Genomic DNA, 19,884 nt, shown 5'->3' with positions numbered 1-19,884 from the left:
ATGGAGGAATTAAATTCGGTCTTATGATAATTAGCACTTTTAAATATGCCCTGGAAAGTTCATGGCAGTGAAGATAAGTACTGTGTCTTCTAAATATACAAATAAATGAATTGACCAGTTCATGGACACAACAAAGCAATAAGGAATTCATAAACAAAATATTATATCCAAAAATGACAAAAAACTGCCTGGCTATATGCAAACTGAATTTCTTAATTTTGGTCCATGTAAGGCTATGCTGTTCTGTTTGAAAGTTTAAGATGTTGATACTTAATTCTCCAACTGAAGCCTCCTTAAACATTGGAGGCCACATTTCCCAAGTTCAGCATGTTGGTCACCAGGACTAAGACCAAGCAATGGCTTAATCCTTTTGCAAATTCTCTAAGTATAAGACAGAAGAAATCTACATCCCTACGGTTGTCATGTTTTAGCAGTAACAATTGTTTTGCAGGGCTTTTTACTTACTTAACAGTGTGTTTTTACCTTAGAGAAGGTAATTATAGATAGAATCTCACCTTCTAAATTGGCTTTAAGACCAGAAGGATCTTCAAAATTGCACAGTTTCAGGGATGCTCCTTCTGCATTAGAACAGAGCATCTTGACTCCCTGGAGATTTGCACACTGGCAAAGGAAAAGAGAAATGTCCATGTATTAAGTTTCAGAATTTTGTTTGGAATAGAAAAAATTGGCTCAAACAGTCAAAGAAAAAAAAAGGAGGGAAAAAAAAAGCTCAGTTTGATACACTTACAATCAATTAGTTTCTGTTTACAATAAAGACTTTTCCAATTGAACCCAATAAAAACTGAGAAATGCTTTTAAAAAATAGTTGTTTTAAAAGAAACAAAAGGCAAATAAACAACAACATTCCTGCTTTACATGAAACTTAAGAGTTTAGATAAAGAAGCTGAGGAGTCTGGACCATGACATCCCTATTTCTGTTTTTATAAACAGCCCAGGCCATGACAATGTGACAGTTAAAATGTCTGGGTGAAGAAACTTGTTAGAGGTATGGATTTTCTCCTTCCTTACTATTGTAGGAATCAATCAATGAAATTCTTGATGCTCAATAATGCTACCACTACCTTCTTTTCAAAGGCCAGACTGCTAAGGCCAGTAATGAAAGGCATCATCTAGCTACAAACACCACCAAGTTGTTTGTAGGGTCTTTCTGTACCAACCAGCAATGTTGTTGCTATACCACATTGTCAATCCTGAGTACCCAAGCCACAGTACAAGATGTAAAGAGGTAAAAGCCAGAAAATGTAAGTTAGAATTGTAAATTATGCTAGTTTGTCTCAGAGGATTCAATGCCATCAGATCTGAACTCTGACAACTACTATTAGGCAGGAAGCTATCTGTAAAGGTGTTTTAAAAACTGTAAGGCACAACATAAATGATAACTGTAGTTATTATAAATCAGATCAGTGAAGAACTCTAAAATCCAAAGGCTGATCAAGTTATGTGATAGCTATACCTAACAAGAAAAATCCTTGTTTTGTAAGTGTAATTTCATTCACCCTACAGTCAATTCTAGTGAAAGGGAGATAACCTATAGGCCATTTCAAATCACAGATAACTGACGAACACATGTGCGTTTCCATCTGTGCCTGCACTTTAATACCAGGTAGTACAGAAGCTCAGACTGACAGGTAGGACGATGAGGACCTGGAAGGACCAACATAACTCAAAGACGACTGGATTTTATGTGCTTGAAAATATAACAGGACAGGAAGCCGACAACTTGAAAATAAATGTCTCTGGTTCCCTATGTTATACTCCCAGGTAAAACAGACTGTAAGTATTATGAAAAGTTTCCAAGGTAATTATATAAGTACTGCTCTATACTCAAGGCTATGCTGTGGAATCTCAAAAAGAAACAAATATATAAGAAATTCAAGTTAAGTTTTCTGTCTTCAACCATAGAAAGCATTTCACCCACTATTTATCTAATGGTAAAGCAGGTCACCAACACTGAGACCTCAGAATTCAGCTCCTAAGTAAACCAGCATTGCAACTGTAAGAATTGGGCTATTTACTATATCAAGGGGCAATGGGTTTTGATGAAAGCAGTTAGGTTATTACTGTTCATTTAAAGTACGATAATGATATTAAGACTGTTTTTAAAAATGACCCTTATCTTTAAGAGATAAATAAAATAAATACAAGTAAAATTATGAGTTGCTGTAAAATAATCTTTGGAGAGGTACAGACAATACACGATTGTTTAAACACTGATATTGCTGAAGCTGAGGACGGAGATATAAGGGGGATTCATTATACTAGCTCATTTTTGTTTATGTTTGATATTTTCCAAAGGAAAAAGTCATTTAAAAAAGACATAAGGAAAAGAAAATACACGGCTTAGAGTCTAGTTCTAACACTGTTGGCAAACTAGGCTTTGGGGCTTGGGCAAGTCTCCAGGTTTCAGTTTCTTAGTCTGTAACATGGGGTCACACTCGACCATCAAGGTCCCTTCCAGCTCTTACCATACTATAAGTCTTGCACTGGGAATGTGCAATGGATTCCTAACAGCTGGATTATTATACCAGCTTTTACAAAGCAGACTAAAGTCAATAGTGGCAGTTGGAGCACATGGAGGAAACACTCTAAAGGATGCTGACAGAACAGAGGGTGCAGCTCAGACATGGACCCACGTAACTGTGATAACAGCTGAGGTCATCTTGGTCGACAGCAGAATTGGAGGGTTCCTATGGAAAGGTTTCACAGCCCATGAGGGAGGGATAAATTAGGAGAGAAGTTCAACAAGAGGGGTGGAACCATTAGGTGCATCTTGTGCTTAGAACACATCATATTTTGTGGACACTGCAATATGTACGGCCATTCATCAGCAGTCATCTTCAAGTGCCAAAGACAATTAGCGATTAGTTTTGACTTTCACGGCCCACACACTCTGGGCAACAACTCCTCAACATGAGCCATTTTTTATCAATAATTAAATTTGCAATTCTATAGCACTTCAGTATGTATCAGATAAAATTACATAGGCCATTGAGAGACCAGTAAAAGGACCTTGAGCTCACCTCTTCTCATGAGCACACCAAAATCACAACTGCTGAACAACCAGTGATAAAAAAGACTGAAACCTACCCAAAAAAAAGATACTCTAAATCCAAAGACATAAGGAAGAAACTATGAGATGGTAGGAGTGGTGCACTCACAATATAATCAAATCCCATACCAACCAGGTGGGCGATGCACAAACTGGAGAACAGTTATATCACAGAAGTTCTCCCACAGGAGTGACAGCTCTAAGCCCCACGCTAGGCTCCCCAGCTTAAAGGTCTGGCACCAGGAAGAGGAGCCCCCTGAGCATTTGGCTTTGAAGGCCAGCTCCCTGAGGAGCTCCACAGGACTCGGGGAAACAGAGACTCCACTCTTGAAGAGCACACACAAGATCTTGCATGCACTGGGACCCAGGGCAAAAGCAATGATTCCATAGGAGCCTGGGCCAGACCTAGCTGCTGGTCTTGGAGGGTCTCCTGGGCCAGACCTAGCTGCTGGTCTTGGAGGGTCTCCTGGGGAGGTGGTGTGGGGGGCGACAGCTGTGGCTCTCTCTGGGGTCATAAAAGCTGGTGGCGGACATAGCAGGGATCTACGTGAACTCTGGCTGGAGGCAGACATTTTGGGTCCCTGGCACCAAGACCTGGCCCCAACCAACAGCCTATATAGGCTCCAGTGCTGGGATGCCTCAGGCCAACCAACTAACAGCATGGAAACACAGCGCCACCTATCAGCAGATAGGCTGCCTAAAGACTTCCTGAGCCTACAGACACCTCTAGACATGCCCCCAGACACAGCCCTGCCTACCAGAGGGCCAAGAGCCAGCTCCACCCACCAGTGGGCAGGCACCAGCCCTTTCCGCTAGGTAGCCTGCACAAGCTTCTAGACAAAGCCTCACACAGCAGGGGGCAGACACTAGAAGCAAGAAAACTATGATCCTGCAGCACTGAGTCCGCAAACATAGGTCAGAAAGTACCCTAGGACCAGGCTGGCCCTTGGGTGATGAGAGAGGAGTGTACTGCTGGGACACATAGGACAACCCCTACTGAGGGCCACTTCTCCAAGGTCAAGAAACATAAGCCACTGCATACATAAAAATAAAACAGTAACTTAAACAAAATGAGATGGCAAAGGAATAAGTTCTGGAAGAAGGAACAAGATAAAATCCCAGAATCAGAACAAATAAGTGCAGTGGAGATAGGCCATCTACCTGAGAAAGAGTTAAGAGTAATGATTGTACAGATGATCCAAGAACTCAGGGAAAAAATGGATGCACAGAGCGAGAAGTTGCAAGAAAGTTTTTAGCAAAGAGTTAGAAAATATAAAGAATAACAAACAGAGTTGAAGAATACAATAGCAAATGAAAAATACACTAGAAGCAATCAGTAGCAGAATAAATGAGGCAGAAGAACAAAGCAGTGAGCTGGAAGACAGAGTGGTGAAAACCACTGCCGTGGAACAGAATAAAGAAAATAATGAAAGGAAATGAGAGTTTAAGAGCCCTCTGGGACAAATGTCAAACATACCAACATTCACATTAAAGGGGTCCCAGAAGGAGACAAAGGAGAGAAAGAACCTGAGAAAATATTTGAAGAGATAATAGCTAAAAATGTCCCTGACGTGGGAAAGGAAATAGTCACCAAAGTCCAGGAAGCACAGTGAGTGCCATGCAGGGTTAACCCAAGGAAGAACACACTCAGACACATAATAATCAAGTTGATAAAAATTAAAGACAGAGAAAATATTAAAAGCAACAAGGGAAAAGCAACAAATAACATACAAGGAAATCCCCTGAAGACTATCAGCTGATTTCTCAGCAGAAACTCTGCAGGCCAGAAAGTAGTAGCACGATATATCGATATATTTAAAGTGATGAAAGGGAAAAACCTCCAGCCAAGAACACTCTACCCAGCAAGGCTCTCGTTCAGATTTGACGGAAAAATCAAAAGCTTTACAGACAAGCAAAAATTAACAGAATTCATCACCACCAAACCAGTTTTACAACAAATGCTAAAGGAACTTCTCCAAGTGGAAAAGAAAAGGACACAGCTAGAAACAAGAAAATTATAAAATAGGAAAGTTCACTAGTAAAGGCAACTATAAAGGTAGGAAATCATCCACACACAAATATGATACCAAAACCAGTAATTGTGAGAGGAGGAGAGTACAAATGCAGGATATTTAAAATGCATTTGAAATTAAGAGATCAGCAACTTAAAACAATAATGTATACATACAGACTGGTATATTAAAACATCATGGTAACTACAAACAAAAAAATCTGTAATATATACACAAAAAAGAAAAAGGAACCCAAACACAACACTAAAGATAGTCATCAAATCACAAGAGAACAAAAGAGGAAACAGAAAGAAGACCTACAAAAACAAATCCAAAACAATTAACAAAATGGCAATAAGAACATACACATGGATAATTACCTTAAATATAAATGGATTAAATGCTCCAACCAAAAGACATAGACTGACTGCATGTAAAAACAGGACCCATGTATATGCTGTCTACAAGAGACCGACTTCAGAGCTACATACAAATACAGACTGAAAGTGAGGTGATGGAAAAAGGTATTCCATGCAAATAGAAATCAAAAGAAGGCTGGAGTAGCAACACTCATATCAGACAAAATTGACTTTAAAATAGAAGACTGTTACAAGAAACAAAGAAGGACACTACATAATGAACAAGGGATTAATCCAAGAAGATACAAAAATTGTAAATATGTATGCACCCAATACAGGAGCTCTTCAACATATAAGGCAGATGTTAACAGACATAAAAGAAGAAATTGAGAGTAACACAATAATAGTTGGGGACTTTAGTACCCCACTTACATCAATGGACAGAAAATCCAGACAGAAAATCAATATGGAAACACAGGCCTTAAATGAAACATCAGACTAGATGGACTTGATATTTATAGAGCATTCCATCCGAAAGCAGCAGAATACACATTCTTTTCTAGTGCACATGGAACATTCTCCAGGATTGATCCCATGCTGGGCCACAAAGCAAGTCTTGGTAAATTTAAGAAAACTGAAATTGTATCAAGCATCTTTTCCAACAACAACACTATGAGATTAGAAATCAACTACAAGAAAAAAACTGCAAAACACACAAAAATGTGGAGGCTAAACAATATGCTACTAAACAACCAACGCATCACTATAGAAATCAAAGAGGAAACCAAAAAATACACAGATGGGACTTCCCTGGTGGTCCAGTGGTTAAGAATCCGCCTTCCAATGCAGGGGACGTGGGTTCAATCCCTGGTCGGGGAACTAAGATCCTACATGCCATGGGGGAGCTAAGCCCGTGCGTCCCAGCTACTGAGACTGCGCACTCTGGAGCCTGTGCGCCACATCTAGAGAGAAGCCCACATGCCGCAACGAAGAGCCCATGCACTGCAACAAAAGATCCCGCATGCTGCAATGAAGGTCCTGCATGCTGCAACTGAGGCCTAACATAGCCAGTTAAATAAATATATATATTAATAAACAAACAAAACAAAAAATACCTAGAGACAAATGAAGATGAAAACACAATGATCCAAAACCTATGGGATGCAGGAAAAGCAATTCTAAGAGGGAAGTTTATACTGATAAAAGCTTACCTCAGGAAACAAGAAAAATCTCAAATAAACAACCTAAACTTACACTTAAGGCAACTAGAGGAAGAAGATCAAAATCCAAAGTTAATAGAAAGAAAGAAGTCATAAAGATCAGAGCAGAAATAAATGAAATTGAGACTAAAAAAAAATAGCAAAGATCAATGAAACTAAAAGCTGGTTCTCTGAGAAGATAAAGAAAACTAAAGGGAAGGGCCCAAATCAATAAAATTAGAACTGAAAAAGGAGAAGTAACAACTGACACTGCAGAAATACAAAGGAGCATTAGAGATTACTACAAGCAACTATATGCCAATAAAATGGGCAACCTAGAACAAATGAACAAATTCTTAGAAAGGTACAATCTTGCAAAACTGAACCAGGAAGAAATAGAAAATATGAACAGACCAACTACAAGTACTGAAATTGAATCTGTGATTAAAAAAACTCCCAACAAACAAAAGTCCAGGACCACAAGACTCCACTGGTGAATGCTCTCAAACATTTAGAGAATAGTTAACACCTACACTTCTGAAACTATTCCAAAAAATTGCACAGGAGGAAGCACTTCCAAACTCACTCTATAAGGCCACCATCACCCTGATACCATAATCAGACAAAGATACCACAAAAAAAGAAAATTACAGGAGACTATCAGGCAAAAATCCTCAACAAAGTACTAGCAACCCGAAGCCAACAATACATTAAAAGGATCATACATGATAATCAAGTGGGATTTATCCCAGGGATGCGAGGATTTTTCAATATCTGCAAACCAATCAGTGTGATACATCCCAGTAAAAAACTGAAGAATAAAAACCATATTATCATCTCAATAGATGCAGAAAAGGCTTTTCATAAAATTCAACATCCAGATTGGTTCAAGATGGCAGAGTAGAAGGACGTGCTCTCACTCCCTCTTGTGAGAACACTGGAATCACAACTAACTGCTGAACAATCATCGACAGGAAGACACTGGAACTCACCATAAAAGATACCCCACATCCAAAGACAAAGGAGAAGCCACAATGAGACGGCAGGAGGGGTGCAATCACAATAAAATCAAATCCCGTAACTGCTGGGTGGGTGACCCACAAACTGGAGAACTCTTAGACCACAGAAGTCCACCCACTGGAGTGAAGGTTCTGAGCCCCACGTCAGGCTTCCGAACCTGGGGTCCGGCAGCGGGAGGAGGAATTCCTAGAAAATCAGACTTTGAAGACTAGCTGGATTTGATTGCAGGATGTTGACAGGACTGGGGTAAACAGAGACTCCACTCTTGGAGGGCACACACAAAGTAGTGTGTGCATTGGGACCCAGGGGAAGGAGCAGTGACCCCATACAGACTGAAACAGAACTACATGCTAGTGTTGGGGGGTCTCCTGCAGAGGCGGGGGTTGGCTCTGTCTCACTGTGAGGACAAGCACACTGGAAGCAGAAGTTCTGGGAAGTATTCCTTGGCGTGAGCCCTCCCAGAGGCTGCCATTAGCCCCACCAAAGAGCCCTGTTGTTGTTTGGCCTGAGGCTCCAGTGTTGGGTGCCTCAGGCCAAACAACCAACAGGGAGGGAACCCAGCCCCACCATCAGCAGACAAGCAGATTAAAGTTTTACTAAGCTCTGCCCACCAGAGCAACAAACAGCCCGCTCTATCCACCACCAGTCCCTCCGATCAGGAAACTTGCACAAGCCTCTTAGATAGCCTCATCCACCAGAGGGCAGGCAGCAGAAGCAAGAAGAACTACAATATTTATACACCCAACGTAAGAGCACCTCAATACATAAGGCAAATACTAAGAGCCATAAAAGCGGAAATCAACAGTAACACATACATAGTAGGGGACTTTAACACCCCACTTTCACCAATGGACAGATGATCCAAAATGAAAATAAATAAGGAAACACAAGCTTTAAGTGATACATTAAACAAGATGGACTTAATTGATATTTATAGGACATTCCATGCAAAAACAACAGAATACACATTTTTCTCAAGTGCTCATGGAACATTCTCCAGGATACATCATATTCTAGGTCACAAATCAAGCCTTCGTAAATTTAAGAAAATTGAAATTGTATCAAGTATCTTTTCCGACCAAAACGCTATGAGACTAGATATCAATTACAGGAAAAGATCTGTAAAAAATACAAACACATGGAGGCTAAACAATACACTACTTAATAACGAAGTGATCACTGAAGAAATCAAAGAGGAAATAAAAACATACCTAGAAACAAATGACAATGGAGACACGACGACCCAAAACCTATGGGATGCAGCAAAAGCAGTTCTAAGAGGGAAGTTTATAGCAATACAATACTACCTTAAGAAACAGGAAACATCTTGAATAAACAACTTAAACTTGCACCTAAAGCAATTAGAGAAAGAACAAAAAAACCCTAAAGTTAGCAGAAGGAAAGAAATCATAAAGATCAGATCAGAAATAAATGAAAAAGAAATGAAGGAAACAATAGCAAAGATCAATAAAAGTAAAAGCTGGTTCTTTGGGAAGATAAACAAAATTGATAAACCATTAGCCACACTCATCAAGAAGAAAAGGGAGAAGACTCAAATCAGCAGAATTAGAAATGAAAAAGGAGAAGTAACAACTGACACTGCAGAAATACAAAAGATCATGAGAGATTACTACAAGCAACTCTATGCCAATAAAATGGACAACCTGGAAGAAATGGACAAATTCTTAAAAATGAACAACCTGTCAAGACTAAATCAGGAAGAAATAGAAAACATGAACAGACCAATCACAAGCACTGAAATTGAAACTGTGATTAAAAAGCTTCCAACAAACGAAATCCCAGGACCAGGTGGCTTCACAGGTGAATTCAAACATTAAGAGAACAGTTAACAACTATCCTTCTCAAACTATTCCAAAATATAGCAGAGGGATGAACACTCCCACACTCATTCTAAAAGGCCACCATCACCTTGATACCAAAACCAGACAAGGATGTCACAAAGAAAGAAAACTACAGGCCAATATCACTGATGAACATAGATGCAAAAATCCTCAACAAAATACTGGCAAACAGAATCCAACAACACATTAAAAGGATCATACACCATGATCAAATGGGGTTTATTCCAGGAATGCAAGCATGCTTCAACATATGCAAATCAATCAATGTGATAAACCATACTAACATACTGAAGGACAAACACCATATGATCATCTCAATAGATGCAGGGAAAGCTTTCGACAAAATTCAACACCCATTTATGATAAAAAACCATGCAGAAAGTAGGCATAGAGGGAACTTTCCTCAACATAATGAAGGCCATATATGACAAACCCACAGCCAACATCGTCCTCAATGGTGAAAAACTGAAAGCATTTCCACTAAGATCAGGAACAAGACAAGGTGGCCCACTCTCACCACTGTTATTCCACATAGTTTTGGAAGTTTTAGCCACAGCAATCAGAGAAGAAAAGGAAATAAAAGGATTCCAAATCGGAAAAGAAGAAGTAAAGCTGTCACTGTTTGCAGATGACGTGATACTATATATAGAGAATACTAAACATGCTACCAGAAAACTATTAGAGCTAATCAATGAATTTGGTAAAAGAGCAGGATACCACATTAATGCACATAAATCTCTGGCATTCCTATACACTAATGATGAAAAATCTGAAAGTGAAATCAAGAAAAAACTCCCATTTACCACTGCAATAAAAAGAATAAAAATATGCAGGAATAAAACTACTTAGGGAAACAAAAGACCTGTATGCAGAAAATTATAAGACACTGATGAAAGAAATTAAAGATGATACAAATAGATGGAGATATATGCCATGTTCTTGGATTGGAAGAATCAACATTGTGAAAATGACTCTACTACCCAAAGCAATCATACAGATTCAATGCAATCCCTATCAAACGACCACTGGCATTTTTCACAGAATTAGAACAAAAACTTTCAAAATTTGTATGGAAACACAAAAGACCTCGAATAGCCAAAGGAATCTGGAGTATGAAAAACGGAGGTGGAGGAATCGGGCTCCCTGACTTCAGACTATACTACAAAGCTACAGTAATCAAGACAGTATGGTACTGGCACAAAAACAGAAAGAAAGATCAATGGGACAGGACAGAAAGCCCAGAGATAAACCCACGCACATATGGTCACCTTATCTTTGACAAAGGAGGCAGGAATGTACAGTGGAGAAAGGACAGCCTCTTCGATGAGTGGTGCTGGGAAAACTGGACAGGTACATGTAAAAGTACGAGATTAGATCACTCCCTAACACCATACACAAAAATAAGCTCAAAATGGATTAAAGACCTAAATGTAAGACAGAAACTATCAAACTCTTAGAGGAAAACATAGGCAGAACACTCTATGACATAAATCACAGCAAGATCCTTTTTGACCCACCTCCTAGAGAAATGGAAAAAAAAAAAAAAAGAAAAGAAACAAATGGGACCTAATGAAACTTCAAGGCTTTTGCACAGCAAAGAAAACCATAAACGAGACCAAAAGACAACCCTCAGAATGGGAGCAAATATTTGCAAATGAAGCAACCGACAAACGATTAATCTCCAAAATTCATAAGCAGCTCATGCAGCTCAATAACAAAACACCAAACAACCCAATACAAAAATGGGCAGAAGACCTAAATAGACATTTCATCAAAGAAGATATACAGACTGCCAACAAACACATGAAAGAATGCTCAACATCATTAATCATTAGAGAAATGCAAATCAAAACTACAATAAGATATCATCTCACACCAGCCAGAAAAGCCATCATCAAAAAATCTAGAAACAGGGCTTCCCTGGTGGCGCAGTGGTTGAGAGTCCGCCTGCCGATGAAGGGGCCACGGGTTCATGCCCTGGTCTGGGAGGATCCCACATGCCGCGGAGCGGCTGGGCCCGTGAGCCGTGGCCGCTGAGCCTGCGCGTCCGGAGCCTGTGCTCCGCGGCAGGAGGGGCCTCAACGGTGAGAGGCCCGCGTACTGCAAAAAAAAAAAAAAAAATCTAGAAACAATAAATGCTGGAGAGGGTGTGGAGAAAAGGGAACACTCTTGCACCGCTGGTGGGAACGTAAATTGTTACAGCCACCGTGGAGAAAAGTATGGAGGTTCCTTAGAAAACTACAAATAGAACTATCATATGACCCAGCAATCCCACTACTGGGCATTATACCCTGAGAAAACCATAATTCGAAAAGAGTCATGTACCAAAATGTTCTTTGCAGCTCTAATTACAGTAGCCCGGAGATGGAAACAACCTAAGTGCCCATCATGGGATGAATGGATAAAGAAGATGTGGCACATATATACAATGGAATATTACTCAGCCATAAAAAGAAACGAAACCGAGCTATTTGTAATGAGGTGGATAGACCGAGAGTCTGTCATATGGAGTGAAGTAAGTCAGAAAGAGAAAGACAAATGCCGTATGCTAACACATATACAGAGAATTTAAGAAAAAAAAATGTCATGAAGAACCTAGGGGTAAGACAGGAATAAAGACACAGACCTACTAGAGAACAGACTTGAGGATATGGGGAGGGGGAAGGGTAAGCTGTGACAAAGCGAGAGAGAGGCCTGGACGTATATACACTACCAAACGTAAGGTAGATAGCTATTGAGAGGCAGCCGCATAGCACAGGGAGATCAGCTCGGTGCTTTGTGACCGCCTGGAGGGGTGGGATAGGGAGGGTGGGAGGGAGGGAGACGCAAGAGGGAAGAGATACGGGAACATATGTATATGTATAACTGATTCGCTTTGTTATAAAGCAAAAACTAACATGCCATTGTAAAGCAATTATACTCCAATAAAGATGTAACAAAAAAGAAACAAAAAACATTTAGAGAAGAGCTAACACTTATCCTTCTGAAACTCTTCCAAAATATAGCAGAGGGAGGAACACTCCCAAACTCATTCTACGAGGCCACCATCACGTTGATACCAAAACCAGAGAAGGATGTCACAAAGAAAGAAAACTCCAGGCCAATATCACGGATGAACATAGATGCAAAAATCCTCAACAAAACAGTAGCAAACGGAATGCAACAGCACATTAAAAGGATCATACACCATGATCAAGTGGGGTTTATTGCACGAATGCAAGCATGCTTCAATATATGCAAAGCAATCAGCGTGATAAGCCATATTAACACATTGAAGGACAAAAACCATACGATCATCTCAATAGATGCAGAGAAAGCTTTTGACAAAATTCAACACCCATTTATGATAAAAAACCCTGCAGAAAGTAGGCACAGAGGGAACTTTCCTCAACATAATAAAGGCCATATATGACAAACCCACAGCCAACATCGTCCTCAATGGTGAAAAACTGAAAGCATTTCCACTAAGATCAGGAACAAGACAAGGTGGCCCACTCCCACCACTCTTATTCCACACAGTTTTGGAAGTTTTAGCCACAGCAATCAGAGAAGAAAAGGAAATAAAAGGATTCCAAATCGGAAAAGAAGTAAAGCTGTCACTTTTTACAGATGACATGATACTCTACATACAAAATCCTACAGATGCTACCAGAAAACTACTAGAGCTAATCAATGAATTTGGTAAAGTAGCAGGATACAAAATGAATGCACAGAAATCTCTGGCATTCCCATACACTACTGATGAAAAATCTGAAAGTGAAATCAAGAAAAAACTCCCATTTAACACTGCAATAAAAAGAATAAAAATATGCAGGAATAAACCTACCTAAGGAGACAAAAAACCTGTATGCAGAAAATTATAAGACACTGATGAAAGAAATTAAAGATGATACAAATAGATGGAGATATATGCCATGTTCTTGGATTGGAAGAATCAACATTGTGAAAATGACTCTACTACCCAAAGCAATCATACAGATTCAATGCAATCCCTATCAAACGACCACTGGCATTTTTCACAGAATTAGAACAAAAACTTTCAAAATTTGTATGGAAACACAAAAGACCTCGAATAGCCAAAGGAATCTGGAGTATGAAAAACGGAGGTGGAGGAATCGGGCTCCCTGACTTCAGACTATACTACAAAGCTACAGTAATCAAGACAGTATGGTACTGGCACAAAAACAGAAAGAAAGATCAATGGGACAGGACAGAAAGCCCAGAGATAAACCCACGCACATATGGTCACCTTATCTTTGACAAAGGAGGCAGGAATGTACAGTGGAGAAAGGACAGCCTCTTCGATGAGTGGTGCTGGGAAAACTGGACAGGTACATGTAAAAGTACGAGATTAGATCACTCCCTAACACCATACACAAAAATAAGCTCAAAATGGATTAAAGACCTAAATGTAAGACAGAAACTATCAAACTCTTAGAGGAAAACATAGGCAGAACACTCTATGACATAAATCACAGCAAGATCCTTTTTGACCCACCTCCTAGAGAAATGGAAAAAAAAAAAAAAAGAAAAGAAACAAATGGGACCTAATGAAACTTCAAAGCTTTTGCACAGCAAAGAAAACCATAAACGAGACCAAAAGACAACCCTCAGAATGGGAGCAAATATTTGCAAATGAAGCAACCGACAAACGATTAATCTCCAAAATTCATAAGCAGCTCATGCAGCTCAATAACAAAACACCAAACAACCCAATACAAAAATGGGCAGAAGACCTAAATAGACATTTCATCAAAGAAGATATACAGACTGCCAACAAACACATGAAAGAATGCTCAACATCATTAATCATTAGAGAAATGCAAATCAAAACTACAATAAGATATCATCTCACACCAGCCAGAAAAGCCATCATCAAAAAATCTAGAAACAGGGCTTCCCTGGTGGCGCAGTGGTTGAGAGTCCGCCTGCCGATGAAGGGGCCACGGGTTCATGCCCTGGTCTGGGAGGATCCCACATGCCGTGGAGCGGCTGGGCCCGTGAGCCGTGGCCGCTGAGCCTGCGCGTCCGGAGCCTGTGCTCCGCGGCAGGAGGGGCCTCAACGGTGAGAGGCCCGCGTACTGCAAAAAAAAAAAAAAAAAATCTAGAAACAATAAATGCTGGAGAGGGTGTGGAGAAAAGGGAACACTCTTGCACCGCTGGTGGGAACGTAAATTGTTACAGCCACCGTGGAGAACAGTATGGAGGTTCCTTAAAGAACTACAAATAGAACTACCATATGAGCCAGCAATCCCACTACTGGGCATATACCCTGAGAAAACCATAATTCAAAAAGAGACATGTATCAAAATATTCATTGTAGCTCTATTTACAATAGCCCGGAGATGGTAACAACCTATGTGCCCATCATGGGATGAATGGATAAAGAAGATGTGGCACATATATACAATGGAATATTACTCAGCCATAAAAAGAAATTAAATTGACCTATTTGTAATGAGGTGGATAGACCTAGAGTCTGTCATACAGAGTGAAGTAAGTCAGAAGGAGAAAGACAAATACCGTATGTTAACACACATATATGGAATTTAAGAATAAAAAAATGTCATGAAGAACCTAGGGCTAAGAAAGGAATAAAGACACAGACTTACTGGAGAACGGACTTGAGGATATGGGGAGTGGGAAGGGTGAGCTGTGACCAAGTGAGAGAGAGGCAAGGACATATATACACTACCAAACGTAAGGTAGATAGCTAGTGGGAAGCAGCCGCATAGCACAGGGATATCAGCTTGGTGCTTTGTGACAGTCTGGAGAGGTGGGATAGGGAGGGTTGGAGGGAGAAAGATGCAAGAGGGAAGAGATATGGGAACATATGTATATGTATAACTGATTCACTTTTTTATAAAGCAGAAACTAACACACCATTGTAAAGCAATTATACTCCAATAAAGGTGTTAAAAAAAAAAAGAAGAAGAACTACAAGCCTGTTGAACAAAAACTACATTCATAGAAAGACAGACAAGATGAAAAGGCAGAGGGCTATGTACCAGATGAAGGAACAAGATAAAACCGCAGAAAAACCACTAAATGAAGAGGAGATAGCATTCAGAATAATGGTAGTGAAGATGATCCAGGACCTCAGAAAAATAATGGAGGCAAAGATCGAGAAGATGAAAGAAATGTTTACAAAGACCTAGAAGAATTAAAGAAGAAACAAACAGAGATGAACAATACAATAATGGAAATGAAAAATACACCACAAAGAATCAATAGCAGAATAAGTGAGGCAGAAGAACAGATAAGCAACCTGGAAGACAGAATGGTGGAGTTCACTGTTGCAGAACAGAATAAAGAAAAAGAATGAAAAGAAATGAAGACAGCCTAAGAGACCTCTGGGACAACATTAAACGCAACAAAATTTGCATTATACGGGTCCCAGAAGGAGAAGAGAGAGAGAAAGTACCATAGAAAATACTTGAAGAGATTATAGTTGAAAACTTCCCTAACATGAGAAAGGAAATAGCCACCCAAGTCCAGGAAGCACAGAGAGTCCCATACAGGCTAACCCAAGGAGAAACACACCGAGACACATAGTAATCAAATTGGGAAAAATTAAAGACAAAATAAAATCATTGATAGCAGCAAGGGAAAAATGAGAAATAATATACAAGGGAACTCCCGTAAGGTTAACAGCTGATTTCTCAGCAGAAACTCTACAAGCCTGAAGGGAGTGGCATGATATACTTAAAGTGATGAAAGGGAAGAACCTACAACCAAGATTACTCTACTCAGCAAGGATCTCATTCAGATTCGATGGAGAAATCAAAAGCTTTACAGACAAGCAAAAGTTAAAAGAATTCAGCACCACCAAACCAGCTCTACAACAAATGCTAAAGGAACTTCTCTAAGTGGGAAACACAAGAGAAGAAAAGGACCTACAAAAACAAACCCAAAACGATTAACAAAATGGTAATAGGAACATATATATAATTACTTTAAACGTGAAAGGATTAAATGCTCCAACCAAAAGACACAGGCTTGCTGAATGGATACAAAAACAAGACCCATCTATATGCTGCCTACAAGAGACCCATTTCAGACCCAGGGACACATACAGACTGAAAGTGAGGGGATGAAAAAAGATATTCCATATAAATGGAAATGAAAAGAAAGCTGGAGTAGCAATACTCATATCAGATAAAAATAGACTTTAAAATAAAGAACGTTACAAGAGACAAGGAAGGACACTACATAATGATCAAGGGATCATTCCAAGAAGATATAATAATTATAAATATATATGCACCCAACATAGGAACATGTCAATACATAAGGCAACTGCTAACAGCTATAAAAGAGGAAATCGATAGTGACACAATAATAGTGGGGGACTTTTAACACCTCATTGACACCAATGGACAAATCATCCAAACAGAAAATTAATAAGGAAACACAAGCTTTAAATGACACAATAGAGCAGACAGATTTAATTGACGTTCATAGGACATTCCATCCAAAAACAGCAGATTACACTTCCTTCTCAAGTGTGCACAGAACATTCTCCAGGATAGATCACATCTTAGGTCACAAATCAAGCCTCAGTAAATTTAAGAAAATTGAAATCATATCAAGCATCTTTTCTGACCACAACGCTACGAGATTAGAAATCAATTACAGACAAGACAACGTAAAAAACACAAACACATGGAGGCTAAACAATACGTTACTAAATAACCAAGCGATCACTGAAGAAATCAAAGAGGAAATAAAAAAATTCGTAGAGACAAATGACAATGAAAAGATGACGATCCAAAACCTATGGGATGCAGCAAAAGCATTTCTAAGAGGGAAGTTTATAGTTATACAAGCCTACCTCAAGAAACAAGAAAAATCTCAAATAAACAATCTAACATTACACCTGAAGCAATTAGAGAAAGAAGAACAAGCAAAACCCAAAGTCAGCAGAAGGAAAGAAATCATAAAGATCAGAGCAGAAATAAATGAAACAGAAACAAAGAAAACAATAGCAAAGATCAATAAAACTAAAAGCTGGTTCTCTGAGAAGATAAACAAAATTGATAAACCATTAGCCAGACTCATCAAGAAAAAGAGGGAGAGGACTCAAATCAATAAAATTAGAAATGAAAACGGAGAAGTTACAACAGACACCACAGATATACAAAGCATCCTAAGCGACAACCACAAGCAGATCTATGGCAATAAAATGGACAATCTGGAAGAAATGGACAAATTCTTAGAAAGGTATAACCTCCCAAGACTGACCTAGGAAGAAATAGAAAATATGAACAGACCAATCACAAATAATGAAATTGAAACTGATTAAAAATCTTCCAACAAACAAAAGTCCAGGACCAGAATGCTTCACATGTGAATTCTATCAAACATTTAGAGAAGAGCTAACACCCATCCTTCTCAAACTCTTCCAAAGAATTGCAGAGGAAGGAAAACTCCCAAACTCATTCTACAAGGCCACCATCACCCTGATACCAAAACCAGACAAAGATACTAAAAAAAGAGAAAATTACAGACCAATATTACTGATGAATATAGATGCAAAAATCCTCAACAAAATACTAGCAAACAGAATCCAACAATACATCCAACATTAAAAGGATCATACACCATGATCAAGTGGGATTTATCCCAGGGATGCAAGGATTCTTCAATATATGCAAATCAATCAATGTGATACACCATATTAAGAAACTGAAGAATAAAATTGATATGATCATGTCAATAGATGCAGTGAAACCTTCTGACAAAATGCAACACCCATTTATGATAAAAACTCTCCAGAGAGTGGGCATAGAGGGAACCTACCTCAACATAATAAAGGCCATATATGACAAACCCACAGCAAACATTATTCTCAATGGTGAAAAACTGAAAGTGTTTCCTCTAAGATCAGGAACAAGACAAGGATGTCCACTCTCACCACTCTTATTCAACATAGTTTTGGAAGTCCTAGCCATGGCAATCAGAGAAGAAAAAGAAATAAAAGGAATACACATTGGAAAAGAAGAACTGTCACTGTTGGCAGGTGACATGATACTATACATAGAGAATCCTAAATATGCCACCAGAAAACTACTAGAGCTAATCAATGAATTCGGTAAATTTGCAGGATACAAGATTAATGCACAGAAATCTCTTGCATTCCTATACACTCATGATGAAAAATCTGAAAGAGAAATTAAGGAAACACTCCCATTTACCACTGCAACAAAAAGAGTAAAATACCTAGGAATAAACCTACTTAGAGAGACAAAAGACCTGTATGCAGAAAACTATAAGACACTGATGAAAGAAAATAAAGATATACAAACAAATGGAGAGATATACCATGTTCTTGGATTCGAAGAAGCAATACTGTCAAAATGACTATAGTACCCAAAGGAACCTACAGATTGAATGCAATCCCTATCAAATTACCAATGGCATTTTTTACAGAAGTAAAACAAAAAATCTTAAAATTTGTGTGGAGACACCAATGACCCTGAATAGCCAAAGCAGCCTTGAGGGAAAAAAATGGAGGTGGAGGAATCAGACTACCTGACTTCAGACTATATTACAAAGCTACAGTAATGAAGACAATATGGTACTGGCACAAAAACAGAAACACAGATCAATGGAACAAGATAGAAAGCCGAGAGATAAACCCACGCACCTATGGTCAACTAATCTATGACAAAGGAAGCAAGGATATACAATGGCGAAAAGACAGTCTCTTCAATAAGTGGTGCTGTGAAAACTGGACAGCTACATGTAAAAGAATGAAATTAGAACACTCCCTAACACCATACAGAAAAATAAACTCAAAATGGATTAGAGACCTAAATGTAAGACTGGACAGTATAAAACTCTTAGAGGAAAACAGGAATAACACTCTTTGACATAAATCACAGCAAGATCTTTTTTGATCCACCTCCTAGAGTAATGGTAATAAAAATAAACAAATGGGACCTAATGAAACTTAAAGCCTTTTGCACAGCAAAGGAAACCATAAAGTAGATGAAAAGACAACCCTCAGGATGGGAGAAAATATTTGCAAACGGATCAAAGGACAAAGGATTAATCTCCAAAATATATAAGCAGCTCATGCAGCTCAATATTAAAGAAATAAACAACCCAATCCGAAAATGGGCAGAAGATCTAAATAGACATTTCTCCAAAGAAGACATACAGATGTCCAAGAAGCACATGAAAAGCTGCTCAACATCACTAATCATTAGAGAAATGCAAATCAAAACGTCAATGAGGTATCACCTCACACCAGTTAGAATGGGCATCATCAGAAAGTCTACAAACAACAAATTCTGGAGATGGAGTGGAGAAAAGGGATCCCTCTTGCACTGTTGGTGGGAATTTAAATTGATACAG

At 39.0% G+C, this 19,884-nt stretch overlaps 1 protein-coding gene across 2 annotated transcripts in view; it reads right to left on the bottom strand.

Annotated features, from left to right (window-relative positions):
- KCTD9 (potassium channel tetramerization domain containing 9) overlaps positions 1-19,884 on the bottom strand; it is a 56,520-nt gene that overhangs the window by 4,118 nt on the left and 32,518 nt on the right. For both annotated transcript variants that reach the window (XM_022595029.2, XM_089912794.1), the window contains one exon: positions 516-621. In XM_022595029.2, the coding sequence (XP_022450737.1) occupies positions 516-621 (106 nt within the window). The remainder of the gene's footprint in view (positions 1-515; positions 622-19,884) is intronic.

This window comes from Delphinapterus leucas, chromosome 6, assembly GCF_059928025.1.
Source record: "Delphinapterus leucas isolate spDelLeu-1000000601 "Yukka" chromosome 6, BTC_Dleu_Yukka2, whole genome shotgun sequence".
Lineage (NCBI taxonomy): Eukaryota > Metazoa > Chordata > Mammalia > Artiodactyla > Monodontidae > Delphinapterus > Delphinapterus leucas.
This window is presented reverse-complemented; position numbering and strand designations above follow the sequence as displayed.